The following is a 24517-nucleotide window of genomic DNA, read 5'->3' as shown; positions in this document are numbered from 1 at the left end:
TTGTGAACGTCCACTGAGTCCACTGAACATGGTAAGTTATTGTTATTTCATACACAGGTGTCCAAGATGGAGGTTGGGAATGACTACCACAACTACCACAGCATGTAAATCTTGGTGGGGCACGACAAGCGGATAAGAGGTAATCCATAATATTGATTAAGACATTAATGAGCGAGCTAGGATGGATGTAGTCATAACTATTTGTTCAGCACTTTTGAAATGTACAGCGACAGAATTCAGAACATGGGCCGTTCTTATAGTGTTCTCCCTGTACACCAAATCAGAACCGTAGGATAAATAAAGGGGGCATATAAGCAGACAATTTTTATTTAACTAGGCTAGTCAGTTAAGAATAAATTCTTATTTTCAAAGATGGCCTAGGAACAGTGGGTTAACTGCCTTGTTCAGGGGCAGAACGACAGATTTTTACCTTGTCAGCTCGGGGATTCAATCTTGCAATCTTTCGGTTACTAGTCCAACGCTCTAACCACTAGGCTACCTGCTGCCCCATTAATGAAAGCTCTTACAATATTAGATGATTACATTTCTCAAAAACAGGTTATAGGTTAAATGTGCACCACCAAGTCAGAACAGTAGGCAAAATTAAGAGTTGAAAATATACCAAATTATTAGGGTTAGGCACATGTGCTACGAACAGCTTACTACACAACATACACTTAGTATTACTTTCTTAGCTACAGTAGACATATCTCCCTGGCATATTACATCATTTATGCAGCAGCATACAATACATTTTTGGACTCACCTTTTTGTGCTGTGCTCACTTGAACAGGAAGGTGGTGCGACGGTCCTTTTGTGGGCAAATTTTGTCATCAAAATTTGTAATCAAATGCTGGCATTCTCTGGATTTATGGTGCTTTCAAGACACCTGGGATCTTTGAAAAAAATAAGGTTGAATCATGATGACGTCAGTGATCTTCAGGTTGTAGCTCTAGAAAAAAGCCAGAGTTCCCAATTTACAATTCCGAGTTGGATGAAAGTTCAAAACACATTTTCCCAGTCGTTTTCCCGGGTTCCCAGTTGTCTTGAACTCACTAAAGTCCGATTTTGCAGTTCTGAGTTAACAGTTGTTTTGAGCGCGGCACAAATCATGCTTCATTGACAGCATGGCCAATGTTGAATGTTTATCATTTTAAACTAGGAAAAGAGACGCTTAATCTTAGACTTGGGACCACACTGCCACTCCACTGAATATCAGGTTAATGACTGCTTTGAAATGCTTGCAGTTAGCCACTGATTCCTTCCAAACCACTCATTGTTGAATTTGCGATTTCCAACTTGTTGTGTAATGTTTATGTCCAATGGCCGATAAGCACCGCTACGTTTTATCTATAATTTATTTTAATGATTTATCTTCATATGACAAGGATTAAAAAGGATTTCCCAGCAGATTGTCGACTTGATTCATGATGATGACTGCTAGCTACGATTTTGAAAGTATCATGTTGTCATGATCAGTCCAATCAAAGCTACTGTAGATAAAACGTGATTTGACGTCATTTTATCTGTGGCCAATGCCTGTGAGCCTTCTTGGATGGGCACTTCTAATGTAACTCTATTGCAGTACCCAAGGGGCTAGAATTTTTTAGGTCTACCCTTAGACTTGTGTCATGCCCTGACCTGAGAGAGCCTTTATCTATTTTGGTTTGGTCAGGGTGTGATTTGGGTGGGCATTCTATGTTTTGTTTTCTATGTTTCTTTATTTCTATGTTTTGGCTGGGTATGATTCTCAATCAGGGACAGATGTCTCTGATTGGGAATCATATTTAGGTAGCCCTTTTTCCCTCCCTCAGTGTGGGTAGTTGACTTTTGTTAGTGGCACTATAGCCCTGTAAGCTTCACGGTTGTTTCTTCGTTGGTTGTTTTGTTGGTGACATTTTAAATAAAAAGGAAAATGTACGCTCACCACGCTGCACTTTGGTCCACTTCTTTCGGCGGCCGTGACAACTTGGCAGTGATGTAGTATCCCCATGAGTGACAGAACACTGAGCCAATCTCGGCGCAACGCTCCGTATTTTCCCGTATTGCCCCACCACCACAGAAAGCACTGAGCTAGGCTGAAACACCTGCATTTTGGAGCTGCATTACTTAAGAAGAAAAAAATAGACCATGTTTGTATGCGGCTTTATTAACTCAAATATATATTTTGTATATTGTTTGCCAACTGATATGTGGCACGATTAATGACAAAATAACAGGCAAGCACATTGCTAAAAATGTGGGTCTAACTTGCCTTGAATGATGGGTCGCCACTGCTGTACAGTATACCAATTTCTGAAAATAGACCTAGACTATTGATTGATATTGTAGACTCTAACAATGTGGTCATTCTTCATGCTCTAGGTCAAAAGTAGTAACAATGTCTTTAAAAAATATATAATATTTTTAACAGTCTATTCTCTCAGGTTCAAATACAATACACTTGTTCATTGACATATTGATGTTCAGCTTTACTATTAAACACGTTTTTATCTTGGTTTGTTCTGTTGTCATCAATCATGTGTATAACATGAGCCTAAGTGGTAATTTTACAAAGGAAGTGGAAAACTGATGGTTAAAACAAGTAAGTGAGAAACGTATTTTACGTACCACTTTTGATTGGCGCATAAAAGGCTGCTGACTAACACAATAGAAAGTACACTACCACTAGACCGTGCCAAAGTAGACTACCATTGTTTTACATTAATTAAGACTTACTCGAGGCATTTTTTTTGGGGGGGGGGGGGGCAGGATGAACTTTTGAGTTTCGCGCGGTGTAGGTCAGTGGCGCAGTGAGTCACCCGCTGGTGAAAAGTGATACTTGAGGACGAGGACACAGGGAGGAGTAGGCTAGTTTAGTTCGTTTCCTAAAAACATATTCCCGTACTGTCGTAGCTAAGTGGAGAAACTGTCTGTAAATAGAAAACGATGGATTTAACGAGTTGACACGTTTTTGACAGCATAACATGTTTTCTGTCTCTATGACAGTTACAGTATAGTTCTCATTCTCTTTACTAAAACTGTCAATTTACACAATCTACACTTGGCGGAGGTTGAGTTTGTTTTACCCGAGTTACAGGTGCTGTATAATCAAGTTTACACTCGCTTAGTTAGGTCAAATGTACTAAATGGAATCGGAACCACTGCTGACTGGGAGCATGAACTACGACTCCCACCCTGACAACAATGATCACCTTGAAAAGGGATCCTCAAAGACGAGACGTCTGTCCTCGGTTGCTGCAGACTATTGCTGTGTCGAAGGGGGTAAGCGTTTCAGTAGTTCACACTATTGGAAGCATAGCTTCACAACATGTTATAACACGGTCATAACCAGTCAATGTCATAACAGCGGACATCACTTGTCATGATATGCTCATAACACTGTCATGACACATATATATTTAGACCTGTTGTGACATATGACAATGATAAGGTCCTCTACCCTTTCGCCGTAGTATAATATCAGGCCACTGATCACCCAGTCTCTTCTGTTCTGGACGGTGTTGCATTGACATCAGAAGTAATTAAAATGGTTGTATATACTACTGTAGTGTCTTAACACTTAGTACTTATTTATATAATAAGAAATACTCTGAATACAAGCAATTGAACTGGAGCTTCACATTTACTCAAACGAGTTAGTACCAGAATAACATAGAACAACACTGCCATGACCAAGCGTGCTCCATCCTTAAAGGGGACATCATAGGGTGCTCCATCCTTAAAGGGGACATCATAGGGTGCTCCATCCTTAAAGGGGACATCATAGGGTGCTCCATCCTTAAAGGGGACATCATAGGGTGCTCCATCCTTAAAGGGGACATCAGTAATCAACAGAACATAACATTCCTTCTCTTATACAATCAGAGTTACTTTTACCAAACCACAACTGAAACATTTCCCAGAACTTGTAGTTATTTTGCATCTTTTAATTTGAACTTGAACAGTTCGTTTTTGTTTGTTTGTTTATAAGTCTAGTCTGTCTGGTGGACGGTGCCTTCGTTCTGGGTAGCGCCTCGGATTGTCTGGAGGCTCTTGAACATCCTCAGTGTGTGCTTGTTCCACTATAGCTTCTGCTATAGCAGCACCTTCATCGACACGTTCCCTTCTTTCAGCCTGGGGTCTCTTTACTCTCCCACCGTTCCCTGTGTGTCACTCTCAGGAGCTCTCTGGGCCTGTTCTCTCTCGATTGTTGTGCTGTTTTCCGTGGAATGCATTTGGTTAATGTGACGCCGCCACATTATGTCTGGGCTCACTTGAACCTGGTAAGTTCTGGGTCCCGTTTGTGTGTGTACGGTCCCTCTTGTCCATTTCCCTCCTCTTCTGTAGTCTCGAACCATCACTTCCTGTCCTGTTTGGAGATGGCGCTCCCGGCCACCGGAGAGCATCTTGGCTTGTTTGTTCAGCACTTCATTACGCCTGTTTGGCTTCATGATGTCCAGCTGTGTGCGGAGAGGCCTCCCGAACATCAGTGCGGCTGGACTTTCATTTGTCGTGGCATGTGGGGTGTTTCGGTAGGAGGCCAGGAACTTGGCCAGTTTTGTTTGCAAAGTCCCTTCGTCTCGTTTTGCTGCACGGAGTCCTTGCTTTAGGGTTTGCACAAAGCGTTCTGCCAGCCCATTGGTGGTACGGAGCTGAGGTTGAGTGTTTGATTCCATTTTACTGACATGAATCTTGTAAACTCGTCACTTACAAAAGCTTGCGCGTTGTCACTTACCAGCTGCAGTGGCAAACCGAAGCGTGCAAACGTTGTTCTGAGACACTCTATCATCTGAGCTGAGGTGGAGGAGTCAGTGCAGAACACCTCTGGCCATTTGGAATGGCACAGCCAGAAGAGGACTGGCCACCCCACATATGCTCTCTCTAATTCTCTCTTTCTTTCTCTCTCTCGGAGGACCTGAGCCCTAGGACCGTGCCCCAGGACTACCTGACATGATGACTCCTTGCTGTCCCCAGTCCACCTGACTGTGCTGCTGCTCCAGTTTCAACTGTTCTGCCTTATTATTATTCGACCATGCTGGTCATTTATGAACATTTGAACATCTTGGTCATGTTCTGTTATAATCTCTACCCGGCACAGCCAGAAGAGGACTGGCCACCCCACATAGCCTGGTTCCTCTCTAGGTTTCTTCCTAGGTTTTGGCCTTTCTAGGGAGTTTTTCCTAGCCACCGTGCTTTTACACCTGCATTGTTTGCTGTTTGGGGTTTTAGGCTGGGTTTCTGTACAGCACTTTGAGATATCAGCTGATGTACGAAGGGCTATATAAATAAATTTGATTTGATTTGATTTGATTTGAATGGGCATCAATTATAACCAGAAACATGTGCTTTTCAAAGGGACCAGCGTAGTCCAAATGAATTCTCTACCATGGCACTGCCATTCCCATGGGTGGACTGGGACAGGAGCAGACCTGTGAAAGGTTTCCAAACATCCGCTAGAGTTCTTCGCCATATTATCTATCTGTTGATCCAGACCTGGCCACCAGAAGTGGCTCCTTGCGAGCAGCTTCATTTTGACAATTCCAACATGACCTTCATGTCGTTGCTGCAATACTAGATGGCATTTCTGGGGTATCACGACTCTCATTCCCCACATCAAACATCCTTGGTACATTGTAATTTCGTTTCTCCGCTGGAAATACGGAGTCAGCTCCTTTCTGCCAGTAGCTGGCCATCCTGACATGGTGTAGGTGTACACTTTTGACAAGGTCACATCTTTCCTTGTCTCCTGTTTGATAACTGTGCTTGTGACCGGTAGGGCCTCGAGCTGAGCGGTGTGGAACATGTCCACTGCATCCACCCTCCTTTGCCTTTCTCTTGTACACGGCAGTCTGGATAATCCATCTGCATTTGTGTGGAGGGATGACGGCTTAAACTCAATGTCATACATATGACTGGCAAGGAACAGGGCATATTGCTGTAACCTGGCTGCTGTCATTGCTGGAATGCCTTTCTTTGGACTGAAAATGGAAAGCAACGGCTGGTGATCCGTAACCAGTGTGAAACGCTTGCCATATAGGTATGCGTGGAATTTCTTGACGCCCCACACTAGTTCCAGTGCTTCTTTGTCGATTTGTGAGTAGTTTTTCTCTTCTCTTTGTCGGTGCGTCCTGTTATGATCATGTCATCCAGGATACACTGGGTTCCTGGGATTCCTTGCAAAATCTGGTCAATAGTTCGTTGCCAAATGGCCGGGGCTGATGCAATGCCAAAAACCAGGCGCTTATACCTGTATCGACCTTTGTGTGTGTTTATTGTCAGGTACTGTTTGGAGCTCTCTTCAGCCAGTAGCTGCAGGTAAGCCTGTTTCAGATCGATTTTACTGAAGTGTTTCCCACCAGCTAGTGCAGCAAAGATGTCATCCAGGCGTGGTAGGGGGTATTGGTCCACATGCAACATTGAATTCACAGTTACCTTGAAGTCCCCACACAGTCTAACAGAACCGTCTTTCTTCACAATAGGAACTATGGGTGTGGCCCATTCGCTTCTGTCCACTTTCGTCAGGATCCCTGTATCCTGCAAGCGATCGATTTCCGCTTCCACCTTTGGTCTCAGGGGAGTATGGAACAGATCTGGCTTTGCAGAATTTTGGGGTTGCGTCATCTCTTAGTACAAGTTTTGCTGTGAAGCCTTTTACTGTTCCCATCTGATCACTGAAAACGGTGTTGTATTTCTTCCGCAAGTGTTCCAGTGTTTGGTCTGTGCCTTTCTCTTTGGACTGGAACTTGTGGAGCATTTAAGTCACACCAGTTCAGCTTTATTTTTGAAAGCCATTCCCTGCCAAATAATGGGGGGCCAGTTCCAGACACCACATACAGCTGTAACTGCTGTGTTTGCCCCCCATAACGCACTCTGACCTGCAACGCCCCCATTGGGCTCAATCTCTCTCCCGAGTAGGTCTTCAGCAACACATTTGTGTTCTTCAGCTTGATAGCCTTAAAATGCTCATTGTAGACGGTAGTGGAAATGATAGACACTGCAGATCCTGTGTCCAGCTCCATTTTGAGGGGTTTGCCTTCGATATCTGGTGTCACACATATTATGCTACTGCTGGGAGAAGTCACTGTGTTTAACTCCATTGTACCAATTAATCGTTCATCTGAATCACTGCCACTGTTCTCTGCTAGTGCATTCACAGACCCTTTCATTTTCTCAGTTTTCCTTTTGTGACTGAATTTTGCTTTACATGCTCTTTGAATGTGCCCCCTTCTACTGCATTTGTGACAAATTTCATCTTTGAAATGACAGTCCTCTGCTCTGTGACCATCTCTGTCACACCTGTTGCATTTTTCGGCCACACGCGGGCGCTATCGGCTGCGTGAAAACTTGTGCAGGGAAATTTGTGACAGGTCAGTATTTCTTTTACTTTGCAACTCAAATGCATCTTTAGTCGCGATTTCCATAGCCACAGCAATTTCAATCGTCTTTGCAAACGTGAGCTCTGATTCTGTGAGCAAATGTTTTTGAATGTGTTCATGTTTCAGTCCACAAACAAATCTATCCCTTAATGTGTCATTTAGGTTCTCTCCAAACTGGCAATGTTCAGACAGTTTCTTCAACTCCCTCCCCCTCATTCTGATCTCTCTTGTGGAAACTAAAATGTTCCGCGATGAGGAGTGGTTTAGGTGATAGGTGATATTGCAATATCTCCACAATCTCTAGGAATGTTTTATTTGAGGGCTTCAGAGGGGCTGTCCAGATCTCTTAGCAAACGGTACGTTTTTGGGCCAATTAAACTCAACAACGCTGGTACTCTCTTGTTATCAGCAATGTCGTTTGCAATGAAGTACTGTTCCAGTCGTTCAATGTAAGTTGCCCAGTTTTCTTGCGGGTCATCAAACACATCTATTTTCCCGATGCTAGCCATTCTCTTTACCTCCGGCTCCACGGGTCTTTGATCTGTCGCCCCGTCCTCGTCAGCTCTCCCCTCGTCTTCACTGCTTGCTAGCTGTTGTGCTACAGGGTCAACATCTTCCTCTCTTCCTACGAGCTCCATCTGTATTCGTGATGCACACTGCAGGTAATCATCCTCGTCGCCATTGTAGTGTCTTAACACTTAGTACTTATTTATGTAATAAGAAAGACTCTGAATACAAGCAATTGAACTGGAGCTTCACATTTACTCAAACGAGTTTGTACCAGAATAACATAGAACAACACTGCCATGACCAAGCGTGCTCCATCCTTAAAGGGGACATCATAGGGTGCTCCATCCTTAAAGGGGACATCATAGGGTGCTCCATCCTTAAAGGGGACATCATAGGGTGCTCCATCCTTAAAGGGGACATCATAGGGTGCTCCATCCTTAAAGGGGACATCATAGGGTGCTCCATCCTTAAAGGGGACATCATAGGGTGCTCCATCCTTAAAGGGGACATCATAGGGTGCTCCATCCTTAAAGGGGACATCATAGGGTGCTCCATCCTTAAAGGGGACATCATAGGGTGCTCCATCCTTAAAGGGGACATCAGTAATTAACAGAACATAACAACTACAGTCAATCAAATTAACAAAATTGTCTCCAAAATGTAATTATTGACTGTAATGTGACTGTATCATGAGCGCATACCCCGTAGCATTTCCAGGATGATCTGCATCTCCTTTGCAGCACCTCCTCTCATATTGACTAGTATAATCAAGTTTACATTTGAAAACATAAATAACGTTACATCTTGAACAAGGACAGCGGTTTTTGTAATGGTCCAGCATCTCCATGAAGGTGGGGAATCTGTGAGAGAAAGACGAAGAGAGAGATTTGTGACTGGTGCCGTGATGAGTATCTCAGGTCAAGACAACAATCATTACATTCATTATTGGTTATTGTCATTCAACTGTCATTTTGACGTGAGTGGGCTGAAACGGGGCCGGGCCACCTGTCTTTGGGTCACTCACAGGAAGTTAGACTCGAAGTTTGTTAAATGGCAGCCTCCCTCAAAGTCTTCACCTCCACAATGGATACAGATGCATGAGCTAGCTCCTTTCTCTGACAAATACAAGAAGAGAAATCAGAGTAGGGTATACAACATGCGGTAATACCGCTACAGAAAGATACACTCAAATCTAAGACCAATAGCTAACACATTCAAATCACCATTTCTCAATGTTTACATTTACATATAGCTAATGTTAGCTCTCAACTATTCATGTACAATAGTTCGCTAGCTACCTCGCTATTTATTTGAACCTTTTATTTAGCGAGGCAAGTCAGTTATGAACAAATTCTTATTTACAACGATGGCCTCCCGGGGAACAGTAGGTTAACTGCCTTGTTCATTGAGTGGATGCTGCCAACATACTGATTCAATCTCTAGCCACTTTAATAATGAAACATTGATTCATCACTAGCCACTTTAAACAATTCCACTTTATATAATGTTTACATACCCTACATTACTCATCTCATATGTATATACTGTACTCTATACCATCTTGCCTATGCCGTTCGGCCATCGCTCATTCAGGCAGTTAACCCACTGTTCCTAGGCCGTCATTGAAAACAAGAATTTGTTCTTAACTGACTTGCCTAGTAAAATAAAGGTAAAAAAAAAAATATATATATATATATATATATTTATGTACATTTTCTTTTTCGTTCCTTTACATTTGTGTGTTTAAGGTAGTTGTTGTGAAATTGTTAGGTTAGGTTTATGGTTAGATATTACTGCATGGTCGGAACTAGAAGCACAAGCATTTCGCTACACTCCCATTAACATCTGCTAACCATGTGTATGTGACCAATACAATTTGATTTGTTCAGGAGCAGAACGACAGATTTTTACCTTGTCATCTCAGGGTTTCGATCCAACACCCTTTTGGTTACTGGCTCAACGCTCGAACCACTAGGCTACCCGCCGCTAGTGTTTGCAAATCTCTAAGATGGTGTTGTGCAAAACGACTGTCCTAAATATTCACCCATGCATTGTAACGTTATAGGCATCGACAGTACAGCTGTTATCCCCACAAGGTGAGGTATTGAAAGGTATTGAAAACGGGGGTGTCAATAAGTTTGACCCCTACCTTTGAGAGAAAAAAAAGTATTACTTGTTAAACACATTTTTTTTCTCTCTGAGCAATTGTATTAGTATAAAATAATATAATTTCCCCATTTGTTGAGCATACAATAATAGCGCAGTATTTAAATTATTTATTTTATCAAGGGTGTCAATAATTTCAGACCCCACATATACGGTATACATACATATATAATTTCATGATCTATAGAATTTGTCAAGTATGCCTTTTAAAGTAAAATATTATGAATTACATTTGACACATGGGCTCCAGACAAAGTACATTTAAAAAACAAACACACTTTTTAAAGAGCGTACTACTGTCTGGAGGCCTATCACGTACATCACCCTATATCAGTCATAAGTCACACATGCTGTCCGGCTCCTGCACTCATCCCAGTCATCAGCAACAGAGCATTGGGGTAGGCACATGTTTGACATCAATGTATGTGCAATTACCATGGTAATAAAATGGCCAATTACAGAAAATGTTATATAACATACTATTTACAAGTAGGCTATGCTGGAATGGAATGGTTTGCCTTGTGTGGTAGGTTTTGTGGGTTTTGGCACTCTAATGTAGGTGTCATAACCAGTCATAAAAGATTGCATAATATGTCACAACACATATAAATATGTGTCATGACAGTGTTGTGACAATGTTATGACAGGTTATTATGATATGTTACGCCAACTGTTATAACATGTTATGACATGTTACCAATTGTTTTAATGTCTCAAAACTCTATTTGAGTGGTCCACAATGTGTTTATAAAAAATCTTTAAGATGCTTGGTGACAGTAGAAATCATTGACAGGAAGTTTTATTTGGCAGCAAATTGTGGACTGCTTTTGAGAAAAGCTGCCCTGTCAGAGACAGCCACGATGAGTGATGACATATGATGTGGTTGTAGTGGCCCATCGTTGTTTGGCCGGGGTAGGCCGTTGTTGTAAATAAGAATGCTTTACACCACTCCACCCAAATTTGTCATTGTGCATGGTGAACTTAGGCTTGTGTGCGGCTGCTCGGCCATAGAAATCCATTTCATGAAGCTCCGGACCAACAGTTCTTGTGCTGACGTTGCTTTCAAAGGCAGATTGGAACTCGGTACTGAGTGATGCAACCGAGGAAAGAGAATTCTTACGGGCTACGCGCTTCAGCACTCGGCGGTCCCATTCTGTGTGCTTGTGTGGACTACCACTTCGCGGCTGAGCCGCTGTTGCTCCTAGACGTTTTCACTGCATAATAACAGCACTGACCAGGGAAGCTCTAGCAGGGCAGAAATTTGACGAACTGACTTGTTCGAAAGTTGTCATCCTATGACGGTGCCACGTTGAAAGTCACTGAGCTCTTCAGTACGGGCCATTCTACAACAAATGTTTGTCTATGGAGATTGCATGGTGGTGTGCTCAATTTTATACACCTGTCAGCAATGGGTGTGGCTGAAATATACCCAATTCACTCATTTGAAGGGGGACAAATGGAGACAAAGACAAATCCAGGAGACGATATGGCTTCTTAACACAGATCAGAATAGCTTCATGAATTGGATTTAAACTGAAAATGATAATTGAATTGAAGTGACAGTCCAGTAAATGTAAGAAGGTTCAGTTGACATTTAGATGTGTAATGAGCTCTGTGGAAAAATGCCTGGAATCAGTAGCTAATTTAATCTGACCTGTCGAGGGATGTTTGGAGCACACTATTCGTCCAGGCTCGGGTCTAATTCAATTTGAATATTTGAACGACTAAGATGAATTCAGACATGCTAGTGTTGAAGTTTACTGCATACACATGCACACAGGCCTACTGTAGGATTAGGATATGGGCTCAGACTTTGACCTCTGGACCTGACTGCGCTGGTTTTTGTTGTCGAATCAGTGGCCACTGATAAAAGGTGATCGCGAGATGCACGTTTTTTTTGGTTGGGGTTTATTCATTTGCTTGAGAAAAGCGACAGATAGGTAAGACAGGTTTGTTTTCAATGTTTTGTTTTCAACCAAATACAGAGTATGGGCTTTATTTGCTTGAGAACAACTATTGCTTCACAGCACATGCTTTTGACAATGTACAAGCGTAATCATTTCCCTCTCCTCATACACAGGTGATGAGGATCTCTACCTCCAGCAAGCTGTCGTGTTTATTGAGGACGCCATACAGGTGAAACATATATATCCTCTGTATGAACTGTCACTGGAACTGATTGACATATATTGTTTGTATGACTGGTGTGGATTAGGAACTACCCCTAAACTGCGGTTTCATAACAATGAAATGTGTTTCTCGTTCTACAGTACCGATCCATCAATCATAGAGTGGATGCAAACTCGTTACGTCTGTACAGGTGGTACTACTCCAGGATATGGCAATGGTAAGTCGCTACTGTCGTGATGAGTCAAAGTATATTGTTTTGGATTGTTCTGCACGTTTCTATTCTTATATTGGTCCTATCCTCTGAAGGATGTCATTATATCCCCTCTGCATTGTATCTCACTGCAGTGTGTGACCACACTCAGCATGGCTATGTCTTAACTCTGTCCTGTCTTAGCTTCCTCTGTGGTTAGGTGTAGTGAGAAGAGCACTTTTATGACAGTGAAGCCAACCATCACCCTTCTCGTTCTCAGTCAGATGTTTGAACCCCACCCCCCACGGGTTTTGTGTCATTGTTAAGCGACTGTCTGTGTTGCTCAGGGGGCTGGGCCTGACTATTGCGGTCGTCTTGATGCTGGCTTTCATCGAGAGGCCCTCGTCCTTCTCCTACACATCAGACCCTCGCTTCAGACCTCCCCCCTGGGAGCCCCCCTGTGGCCTGACAGAGGGCATAGAGATGGTCTGTCTCGTCATCTTTGCCATTGACTTTGCTACCAAGGTAACCATCAGACCATGTTTCTGCCAATGCCAACGGAGAAGAGACACACAGTAGATGGGCAACAATAAGTCTACATGAAAATCCCCATTGTGTCTTTATTTGCAATAAAAATAGATATGACTCTAACTGAATATATTGTTCTTAGAGCTACTTGATTGGTTGGGAGGAGTTTCGGAAGTGCAAGTGGTTGATTGTCTACATCTTGGCCGTCTCAGCGTCTGTAATTGATTGGGCGTTGACGTTGAGCATGTATTGTGATCAGGTGAGAGGATATTCAAAGTGTTGGTTTAAACATCCTCTGTAATATTTAACAGTTCATAAAGACATGGTTTTGTAATGCAAAGATTGGGAATAGAATGTTGCTCCTTCCCTGTTGTTGTCCACGGCAGAACTTGCGAGTTAGGAGACTCATTCGGCCCTTCTTCCTCCTTCAAAACTCCTCCCTGATGAAGAAAACCTTGAAGTGCATCAAGCGGACCCTCCCAGAGATAGCCAGGTAATTGTGTTTGCCACCAACACTTTCTTCAATCTCATACCTTCCCTTCACAGCTTTACAATTATCGTCAACCTCAAAATGCTCTCACTTCTGTGATCACATACGTAGTTCCCTAAAACTGCACCGTAGGGTATATTTAGGCTTATATACATACACGATTCACTCTTGTTTCAGTACATGTGAGACCCACAGAGGGTACCCTAATATACTTGTATATGTACAGTGGGGGGAACAAGTATTTGATACACTGCCGATTTTGCAGGTTTTCCTACTTACAAAAAATGTAGAGGTCTGTAATTTCTATCATAGGTACACTTCAACTGTGAGAGATGGAATCTAAAACAAAAATCCAGAAAATCACATTGTATGATTTTTAAGTAATTAATTTGCATTTTATTGCACAACATAAGTATTTGATCACCTACCAACCAGTAAGAATTCCGTCTCTCACAGACCTGTTAGTTTTTCTTTAAGAAGCCCTCCTGTTCTCCACTCATTACCTGTATTAACTGCACCTGTTTGAACTCGTTACCTGTATAAAAGACACCTGTCCACACACTCAATCAAACATACTCCAACCTCTCCACAATGGCCAAGACCAGAGAGCTGTGTAAGGACATCAGGGATAAAATTGTAGACCTGCACAAGGTTGGGATGGGCTACAGGACAATAGGCAAGCAGCTTGAAGTGGACTTACCATCGAACTACACGTCAGGACCTGGTCAATGACCTGAAGAGAGCTGGGACCACAGTCTCAAAGAAAACCATTACTAACACACTACGCCGTCATGGATTAAAATCCTGCAGCGCACGCAAGGTCACCCCTGCTCAAGCCAGCGCATGTCCAGGCCCGTCTGAAGTTTGCCAATGACCATCTGGATGATCCAGAGGAGGAATGGGAGAAGGTCATGTGGTCTGATGAAACAAAAATAGAGCTTTTTGGTCTAAACTCCACTCGCCGTGTTTGGAGGAAGAAGAAGGATGAGTACAACCCCAAGAACACCATCCCAACCGTGACGCATGGAGGTGGAACATCATTCTTTGGGGATGCTTTTCTGAAAAGGGGACAGGACGACTGCACCGTATTGAGGGGAGGATGGATGGGGCCATGTATCGCGAGATCTTGGCCAACAACCTCCTTCCCTCAGTAAGAGCATTGAAGATGGGTCGTGGCTGGGTCTTCCAGCATGACAACGACCTGAAACACATAGCCAGGGCAACTAAGGAGTGGCTCCGTAAGAAGCATCTCAAGGTCCTGGAGTGGCCTAGCCAGTCTCCAGACCTGAACCCAATAGAAAATCTTTGGAGGGAGCTGAAAGTCCGTATTGCCCAGCGACAGCCCTGAAACCTGAAGGATCTGGAGAAGGTCTGTATGGAGGAGTGGGACAAAATCCCTGCTGCAGTTTGTGCAAACCTGGTCAAGAACTACAGGAAACGTATGATCTCTGTAATTGCAAACAAAGGTTTCTGTACCAAATATTAAGTTCTGCTTTTCTGATGTATCAAATACTTATGTCATGCAATAAAATGCAAATTAATTACTTAAAAATCATACAATGTGGTTTTCTGGAATTTTGTTTTAGATTCCATCTCTCACAGTTGAAGTGTATCTATGATAATTATCGACCTCTACGTGCTTTGTAAGTAGGAAAACCTGCAAAATCGGCAGTGTATCAAATACTTGTTCTCCCCACTGTATATAGGCCTGACTGTCATTGCAGAGGAGTCTAATGCACCACTCCTCTCTCTCTTACCTCCCAGTGTTATCCTGCTCCTGGCCCTCCACCTCTGCCTCTTCACCATGATTGGCATGCTGCTCTTTGCTAAAGGAGAGGTACACCCTGTTCCACCCTGCTGGCTGTTCTGTTGACGCCCAGTTCTCAAGCCAGAATGTGCCCCTTTTTACCTTACTTTTAACACCAACCAGTGGTAGATGTGTCATATTACACTTGTCTAAATAAAGACGTGTACAGTAACTCGCCCTCACGTGACCATTAAGACCAGGATAACGCACGATGAATGTCCATTTAGCATTGTTGTTATAAGGGACTTAAATATCTCCGTATTACCTCTTTTGTCCCTAGAATCCTAAGCAAAATGGGGAGTGGGAGGCCTACTTCAGAGACTTGCCGACGTCTCTCTTCTCTCTCTTGGTGCTCCTCACTACAGCCAATAACCCCGATGGTAAGTCCACTGTGTAGGTCATAGTGAATTAAACATATATTTCCTGCTGAATAATTTACAGATGTCTTCTCCACCTAAACCTGTTTTCATGTTGTTGTTTTTTTTTAACAGTGATGATTCCGGCCTATTCCTTAAACCGAGGATACTCCATCTTCTTCATTCTCTTCAGTGGTTTCGGTAAGAACTAGCCACCAAATGAACTGTTAAGAGACACGGAAAATATGAAACGGATTGAGTGGTAACACAATAGGTTGATCATTTGTCTTATTTACTTGCTCCCAGGAACCTACTTCTTGATGAACTTGCTAACTGCCATCGTTTACAACCAGTTCAGGGGATACCTGCTGGTGAGTTTAAGACTGCCATTGGATTGATGTGATTGAAATATCAGACCATTTTAAGGTACAGTGTAAACCCCATAGGTAATCATGATGAAACTGTTCTCTTGTGGCAGATGTCTGTCCAGACGTCCATCTTAAGGAGGAGACTGGGCGTCAGAGCTGCCTTTGAGGTCATGTCCTGCCAGGAGCGGGGTCAGGACGCTACACACTCAGAGGAGCATGTGTAAGACTGCTCATTCTCTTACCCGTAGCCCTACACACACAAAGACACACACACACTGAATGGCCTTACATCTTGTTCCCCCCAGAGAACGTGTGCGGGTGGATGCCTCTTTGCAGGTCATGGCGAGGGTACAAATGAAGTCCTACTACAGACAAGCCATCATCAAGGTGAGAAAAGACTACGGTGCAAATCTTTAGAACGCGTTGGATAAACATTTGAATTATAGCTCCCTTTGAATGTGCTCTCTCTCTCTCTCTCTCTTTTTCTCTCTCTCTCTGTGTAGAGAGTGCAGCAGTTGTCTGATGGCTTTATCCAGTGGGAGGCCTTCCGGAGGCTTTTTGACGAGCTGGACAAGGACCGCATCAAAGAGGTGGTTGCCACATCTCATTAACTGCTCTGCACTTCTCCACTGGATCAATGTTACTGGAATGGATTTAACGTCAAAGTCGGTTCTAAACTGGCTTATTTTACTTAGCTAGATTGCTCCTGTGTGATTTGACGAGTCTTCATTGTCTTTCTCCTGCAGCACCCTCCGAAGCCAGAGTACAACTCCTCACTCCTCCAGGGGCTTCAGTTGCTTTTCAGCCACTACTATGTTACGGTAGTGGGCAACGCCGTGGCCCTGGCCAATGTCATGTGCATCTGTGTAAGTCCAGGACCTTCGGAACAGACAGGATGTCGAGCCGGTATTTTGCGTGTCCATCATATTAGACCGAGGCTCAACTTGTTTGGTCTCTCTGTTTCTCTCTCTCTCTCTGTGTGTTGCAGACCATACTGGTGCTTGACTCTGAGAAGTCCATTGCAGAGCGGCATGACTACTACATGGAAGTTATTAACTGCTTCTTTATTCTATACTACCTGATGGAGATGAGTCTAAAGATATTAGCCTTTGGGTGGAGAGGCTACTTGTCATACAGAAACAATATATTTGATGGACTTCTCACAGTTTGCCTTCTGGTAAGGTATTCTGTAAATGAAAGGAAACATATTAAAAAGGTGCAGTATGTAGAAATCACTCGCCCATTTCAATGCTTCTCCTAATTTCAGTTTAACAATGTATAGTGTGTAGAGAATCATTGCGCAATCTAAACTGCTCTGAAATGTATTTTCATGAACCACATATCTTGTATTTTCAGCTGTTTGAAGCTGGTGTACAAAACCCGAAAGAGAAAAGACGCTCGCTAAAACGTAACTTAACGTGGAGCATAGAAAAAGTGCACATCGAATGGATCTACCGCTTCTCAGATCTATAACTCACATTTCTATGTGAATTTGGTCCGGTCGCCCCCCCCAAAAAAGCTACATACTGCCCCTTTAAGCATATTTCTGTCTTGGTAATAGAACTCAAAAGTATTTTATTTTTCTTTTACAGGTCCTTCAGATCACCATTTTTGCCACCTACAGGTTTCCGTTTCCTAAATGGTTGGTGTCTTCAGTTCGGTCATATTTCTCGCTCAAACAAATATATTCTGTATAAGGAAATTGGCTTGAAGTATGGTGCTCATTTGTATATACAGTTACAATAGTGATGAAATAGTAACTTTGTTTACGCACACACACACACACACACACACACACACACACACACACACACACACACAGGTACATGGGGATGGTTGAAAACAGGAATAGAAATATGGACATATAGAAATGGTACATGGTGATGCACATGATAAACATAGCAGATGACGAGTGTTACCGAATAAAACACTACGATGGATGAACGATAAGTAACTAAGTAGCACTGTGAGATTGAATAAACCTTTGTGGTGTGGTTGTCCCAGGAACCCAGCGTCGCGTGGCCTGATGTCTCTGTGGGAGATGGTGCGTCTGGTCAACATGCTCATCGTCGTCCGCTTCCTCCGAATCATCCCTGATATCAAGGTGAGGAAGTGGTGCCGCTGGGGAGAAGTAGTGTCGTCGTTTTGGGCCTCCCGAGTGCCGCGGCGGTCAAAGGCACTGCATCTCAGTACAAGAGGCGTCATTACAGTCCCCGGTTCAAATCCACGCTGTATCACATCCGGCCGTGATTGGGAGTCCCACAGGGCGGCGCACTATTGGCCCAGCGTCGTCTGGGTTTGGCCGGGGTAGGCCGTCATTGTAAATAAGAATTTGTTCTTAACTGATTTGCCGAGTTAAGTAAACAAATAATGATAATTCAATGAGATATTTGACGTATTTGGCTCCACCTAATGGTGGAAATGGTTTATTGCTGGACTTTTGCTCTATTTTGGTGTACCGGTATGTCAATAGATTTGTATTGTTGTAAATTCATGCCGGTACAGCCAATGTCTTTATCATCTCTGGTTATGCGTGTTGGTATTACACTATAGAAACAGTCATCCTTAATGCCTCTTTTAGCTGATGGCCCTCATAGCGAGTACTTTGGTTGACCTGGTGAAAAACCTCCGAGCTTTTGCAGGAATACTAGTGGTGAGTGACTCAACGGCACTTGTTTTTCTTCTCTTTTGTTCTCACATCCAACTAGTCATTTGAAATGCATGTCTATACACTAGGCGTCTGTTTGCTGGACGTCATGGATTCCCTATCACAGCTACCATCTATCTGTTTTTTTTTGCACCTCGTTCTTCTTTAGGTGGTGTTCTATGTGTTTGCTGTCCTTGGCATCTGGCTGTTCCAGGGAGCCATCACAGCTCCAGGGCAGATGAGGTACACTTTGACAATGATGTATTTGAACGCTTGTACACTATTCAAAGGTAGCAATGGCCTCATACAGTAGCTAATGTGGCTGTTTTAATGTGTTTACTGTGTGAGGTAATTGAAGTTGATTTGTATCTATTCCTCTACAGTGTGATGTCCAATTCCAGTATGAAGAACATCACCGTGGAGTGTGGTTCCTACGAGCAGCTGGGCTACTGGCCAAACAACTTTGACGACTTTGCTGTGGGTACCCTTCTCTCGTCTCTCACTCTGCCAGTCCCCGAAGCCAAATCATAGGCAGAGAACACAGAGGCTTAGCTCAAGGCGAACATTCTGACTTTAACGATAGCATTCTCTGCATAGCCCTGTCTACTGTCATAAGAGACTGGTTTAATGAGAATGGGCTTTGGAGGGAATGAAACAGTAAAACACATGGTTGGCATTCTATCTGTGACTCATCTGTACTGGGAAGGCTGGTGTTGTGGGGGTAACTTCTCAAAGGGATAATGCACTGAAGTAACTTTTAAAAGATGCCTATAAAATACCTTGGTGGGTATGTTGACATTTCAGTCCCGGTCAATCCAATTAGTCTTTAAATTGGGTCTAAATGTTGAGAGAGTGGACACAAGCCTCTGTTTTCGTTCTCCTCTCTCCCTCTGTTTTGCTCAGTCTTCCCTCGTCCTCCTTTACAACGTCATGGTGGTGAATAACTGGCAAGTGTTCATGGATGCCTACACCAGATACACCACAGAGTAAGCCAACCGTAATACACACCGATGCATGAGTCTTATGATCCAACTGTCAGATGCTTCACTTTGTTTCCCCTTCCACTAGAGGGCAGCAGTTGACGCTGAAGCACATGAGTCCTTTTCATTTTCTGGGGTCGTGCCTTACTTTAATGAGCTCCCGCTTCATAATATTTATCTCATTTCAGTTGTTCCCTAAGAAATTGCAACTGTTTGGTTGGTTAAACAAGCTTTTGTACCCAACTCAGGACAAGGCTAGTAACGGTGAAAATGCATGTAGGAGTGGGGGCATAGTCATTATTTGTCCTGCTTAAAGAGGACGAAGACAAGTTAATTGTGCATGGGGCTCCGTTTGTAAAACAGTGATTATGGGTAATGGGGATGTGTCCATGTAAACAGTTGATCAGGTTTCTTCTCTCCTCCCAGGTGGTCCAAGGTCTACTTTGTTTCCTGGTGGCTTACCTCCTCTGTCATGTGGGTCAACTTGTTTGTGGCTCTCATCTTGGAGGTATGTATGAACTTATGCTGGCCTGATTTGTACTTGCTGTGTTTTAAGTGCAAGATGTTTCTGGAGGGGGGGGGAAAACAAAACATGTAAAACGCCACAATACCTCTGTTTTATGTAACAGAACTTCATCTATAAGTGGGACCGGAGTGTCAGGTGTTCAGTGGCGGACGTTGAGCGAACAGGTTATGAGACGTCCGTCCAGCTCATGTTCAGGTAGGTTGCTGCAACTCTACAGCTGCTTTTTAACTCTGCTCTGGCTCTGGCTTTTTTGCTCCTGTTTGTTGTCTGAGTGGTTTGCATATTCCTACTTTCTGGTGTTCGGGTTTTAGGCCTAGAGGTCGGTCACGAACTGGGATACCCTCACTGTCAGCGGTTCTGTCAGTTTTCTGTGAACTGCCTTAAACCGTGCTCGTTGGCTCCTCGCGTTTCAATGCTGAATCACTTTTCCCCTAACAAATATTCAGAAATGCTTTTGTCTGGGCAATTGTGTCTGGTGAGCTTTCTGATAACAAACTGGAAAATGGCATGTATTTCTTCAGGACCTTGCTTGCAGATAATGCATTATATTATTTAGGGCTGGGAATTACCAGGGACCTAACGATATTATCATAATGCTTAGGTGCCCGATTCGATATGTATTGCAATTCTCGCGATTTTGTTGCGATTCGATGTTCCAAACATATCGTTCGCCATGTCTGTTGCAGAGTGACGAGAGAGAGAGAGAGCCATGATCAGTCAAGGATATAAAAGCGCTGGAAACATCTTGGCTCACTATTTATAGGATAGGCGCAGGCACAGCTTAGGTGTTCAGGTGCAGGTACAGCCGACTAGCACTTTATTTGGTAAAAATCGTCAAAAATAATATTGCGACATGGAACTGTATCAATTTGTACCCCATCACTAATATAATTGGTCGCAAAAACATCCGCCCACCCTCTTAACCCGCTCGATCAACTAAACGCATGTCGCTGAACCATTTGCCCGAAAGTGCTGTTGATATGTTTAGCAGGGACAAGTCAGAAGAGCAACCCTTAATGCCCATCCCTAAATGCACGCTGTGGACTACGGCAGCCGCCTGCATGAGCGTGCTTCGCTTCAACTCGCTGTGTGTCTCTTGACACTGTTTGGTTTCCTGTCTTTTAAAACTCCACTGTACCTTCCAGAGAACACATTCAGGAGCCTACAGAGGAGGAACTGGTCACCCAACTCCACCAGCACCCTCACCTGCACCTCAGCTGATGACCCTATGTCCGACCAGGCCAATCCAATATAAACATGGCCTTTCCTGGCTATCACGTATGTCTGTGTGAATGGCAGGGACTCAAAAGCACGAGAGACTATATTGTTAGGGCTCAATTCTCAATTCTGATTAGTCCTATGTTGTCACATTTTGTATGTTTTTTGCACTCAAACCACTGGACAACTGCGCCACTCGGGAGCTTCCGTTATTACTTTTGTTTGATGCCAATCACTGTATGCCATCAAACAAAACAAAATACACCACTGTTCTTCATGGAATGATTGAATTATTTAAGGGGGAAAAGACTCGTTTTATCCGTATATTTGTCATGAAAGCGGTTTCTTTTGCTTACCTGCCTTGCAATGTAAATAGGATTTTGCCTTTAGCTAAATAAAGAAATACGGGTTTTTATCTCAGTGACTGTTATATAAATGATGAAATATGTGTTTAGCATGGCTGGAAAAGATTCTCTCAAATGTGTGAAACTAATTTTTAGACAAGGCCTGCCCTTGTGTTTTTGTTGTTGTTGCATTGGGTCAATTCTCTCCCGAATAGCTATAGCAACAATTTAATCTTGACGTTCCATAATTACCTGACTGTTGCAATCAGTTTGAAGGTGTTGTGTGTTTTCTGAGACCCTCGGGTCTTCCGGCCATAATCACCAACTGATATCTCCCTCCTCCTCACTCATCAGGTCAGGCTAGTTAGTGATAAGCGTGAAAGAAGATTTCCTGCTGATGCATCCTGGTGATGGTCATTTCAGATAAGGGTTATTAGCTCTCCCCGGGGCATGCAAGTCTTGACTGAGGAATCCTGCTCACACTGCGGAATGGCATGGTATAGAATGGAATGGAGAACTGTTATTCTGCCCGAAGGGCAGCGGGAGAAACATGTGTTTTTGAGAAGAATAAAAATGGCATGTTTTCCAACGTCATAATAAAATGCAATCAGGAAGATAATTACGGTGATCAAGGCATGGCACCGTTCTAGGCATTTCCCCCTGGGTTTGTTCTGTGGTTCTATGCTAATAGAGTACACACACACACACACACACTGGTGTTGACACTCCACACCCCACACACTCAAGCATCATGTTTACTGGAAACAGACTAGGGCAAACAAGCCAACCTCCAGAGGACCTGACATCAAAGCTCTGACCTCCTTCTCTCTTCCCACTATTTGTTTGCTTTTCCTCTTGGTGAGTTTGGGCTCGTGCAAAGGCCTTACCACAAACCCTGTCCACAACCACATAAGAAGGTAGGGACATGTCTGGTTAAAAGCCCATTTCATGACAACATGACAGACCATTGAGATATGATGTCGCCTAGCTAGCCTGCGATGGGCTATCTGGACGCTTCTCTTTGTGTCTTTTCAGAGTAGTGATTTCTAGATTCTAGAACAGGGTTGGGTAACTGGCGGCCCCCATTTTTGAAGGTACTCGGACTAATTTGAATTATTTTCGGGGGAAACTCAGGGTCTCAACTTACTGTTGAGAGGTAGAGTAATACAATACACAATTTAGATATTTGGTTGTGCATCAGAAGTCACACAATTAGCCCATGACATGTTTTTTCTTATTGGTAAGTTAGCCGGCCGAAAGACTATCTAAACCTGTGGTAAGCAACGTCAAATTACCAAACGGGCCCGTTGATCATCAGTTATCAATATAAAAACGGCAAACATTTTCCTCCACCCGATGGTAAAATGTGTAATCAAAATAATTCTGCCCGATGGCAAATTTTGTAGAATTGCATGAAATTAGTTCTAAAACGAAAACATTTTCTCTACGCCCCACAGCAAGATGTGCAGAATGGCAGGAAATTAACTTTAAAACTTCAAATGTTTATCTTCGCTGTCACGAGTTGTCACCATCAAAGTTGCCCATCCTTGTTCTAGAAGGTTGAAGCTTCCATCAATTTTGCCAACATGTCAGCCATGTTCTGTCTAGAGCCCACCACTGCAGTGACGCCAGAGACATCCAAGACGAGGCATGATTAGAGATAATTAGAAGCAGGTGGTTAATGAGTCCGGCAGACTAATGAACACCACACACTCCTGTTTACCCAGCTTGATGAGGACAGATTAGGTCAACATAGCCTGGCTGCCTGGAATGCCAACACTAGCAGGAGGGAAAGGCCTAGGTGATGTGTGGTAGAGCAGAGGTTCCCAAACTCTTTTACTCAGGCCCCCTTTCCAGCATTGGGGAACATCCCCTCCCCACTTTATATTGGCACAAGCACTGTTCATGACACAAACTGTTCACACTCCTCTTGTTGGCGGAGAGAAAATGTTGCAGGTTTAATGCTAATGTCCAGCAATTTCCCACATTTTGTCATGGTGTGGTGCAGAGAACATTAAAGTACATTTCCTGGAATTCTCCACATTCCCCTATGTCTTATGTGTTTGTGATATTTGAGTGACTCAAACATTGACAACAAAATCAATGGGCTAAAAAAAACCTAGCTAAAAAATGTTAGCTGACATGGGCTAATTGATCTGTACATTTCTGACTATAAATACATCTTTAGGGTCTGCAATGTCTAACATGACAAGAGGAACTGATGATGCACTACCCAATTTCGAAATTGCACCCTGTGCATTCTACTATTACAGCAACGTTCAGGTGTAAGTTGAAAGCCGGATTGAGTTCCTTAAATCCAACAAAATCAAGCCCTTCACAGGCTAGCTCTGGGGCCACAGTTTGGGGACCACTGTGGTAAAGGAATGCAGGCTGGGCAGATGGATGTATGCAGGCATTACTAGTCATTACATCCCCTAGGAACCTACTATATCACTGCAGTGTGTTTCTTTACCAGACCATAGATTGTTGACCCTGTTGTTTGTTCAGTCACTGAGGTTGGCTGGGTGTTACGTCCGTCGTCAATTGAATAAGACCAAAGCTCAGCGTGGAAAGTGTTCATTGTACTTTATTAAATGAACACCCCCCCAAAAAAATTATATATATATATACATATATACACTGCTCAAAAAAATAAAGGGAACACTAAAATAACACATCCTAGACCTGAATGAATGAAATATTCTTATTAAATACTTTTTTCTTTACATAGTTGAATGTGCTGACAACAAAATCACACAAAAATGATCAATGGAAATCAAATGTATCAACCCATGGAGGTCTGGATTTGGAGTCACACTCAAAATTAAAGTGGGAAACCACACTACAGGCTGATCCAACTCTGATGTAATGTCTTTAAAACAAGTCGAAATGAGGCTCA

The 24517-nt window shown here is 43.2% G+C and overlaps 1 protein-coding gene across 3 annotated transcripts; it reads left to right on the top strand.

Moving 5' to 3' along the window:
• Positions 1-110: 110 nt before the first annotated feature.
• On the top strand, positions 111-21694 carry LOC115112097 (two pore channel protein 2-like). Of its 3 annotated transcripts, none has more exons than XM_029638893.2 (24): positions 111-139; positions 12115-12170; positions 12305-12381; positions 12702-12879; positions 13025-13141; positions 13269-13375; positions 15137-15209; positions 15460-15559; positions 15671-15736; positions 15842-15906; positions 16014-16123; positions 16209-16290; positions 16407-16493; positions 16650-16769; positions 16892-17080; positions 17496-17545; positions 17908-18007; positions 18485-18556; positions 18720-18793; positions 18934-19027; positions 19454-19536; positions 19957-20038; positions 20160-20251; positions 21202-21694. In XM_029638893.2, exons 4-24 carry the CDS (start codon positions 12733-12735, stop codon positions 21275-21277), a joined length of 1986 nt encoding a protein of 661 aa, XP_029494753.1. In that variant the 5' UTR covers positions 111-139; positions 12115-12170; positions 12305-12381; positions 12702-12732; the 3' UTR covers positions 21278-21694. The 3 variants fall into 3 exon arrangements, with proteins under 3 accessions (XP_029494753.1, XP_029494751.1, XP_029494752.1); XM_029638891.2 differs by lacking the exon at positions 111-139 and adding an exon at positions 2816-3264; XM_029638892.2 differs by lacking the exon at positions 111-139 and adding an exon at positions 11915-11974.
• Positions 21695-24517: the final 2823 nt, after the last annotated feature.

The sequence above is a fragment of the Oncorhynchus nerka genome, linkage group LG27 (assembly GCF_034236695.1).
Source record: "Oncorhynchus nerka isolate Pitt River linkage group LG27, Oner_Uvic_2.0, whole genome shotgun sequence".
Taxonomy (NCBI): domain Eukaryota; kingdom Metazoa; phylum Chordata; class Actinopteri; order Salmoniformes; family Salmonidae; genus Oncorhynchus; species Oncorhynchus nerka.
The sequence above is the reverse complement of the archived record's forward strand: the minus strand, read 5'-3'. Positions and strand labels throughout refer to the sequence as shown.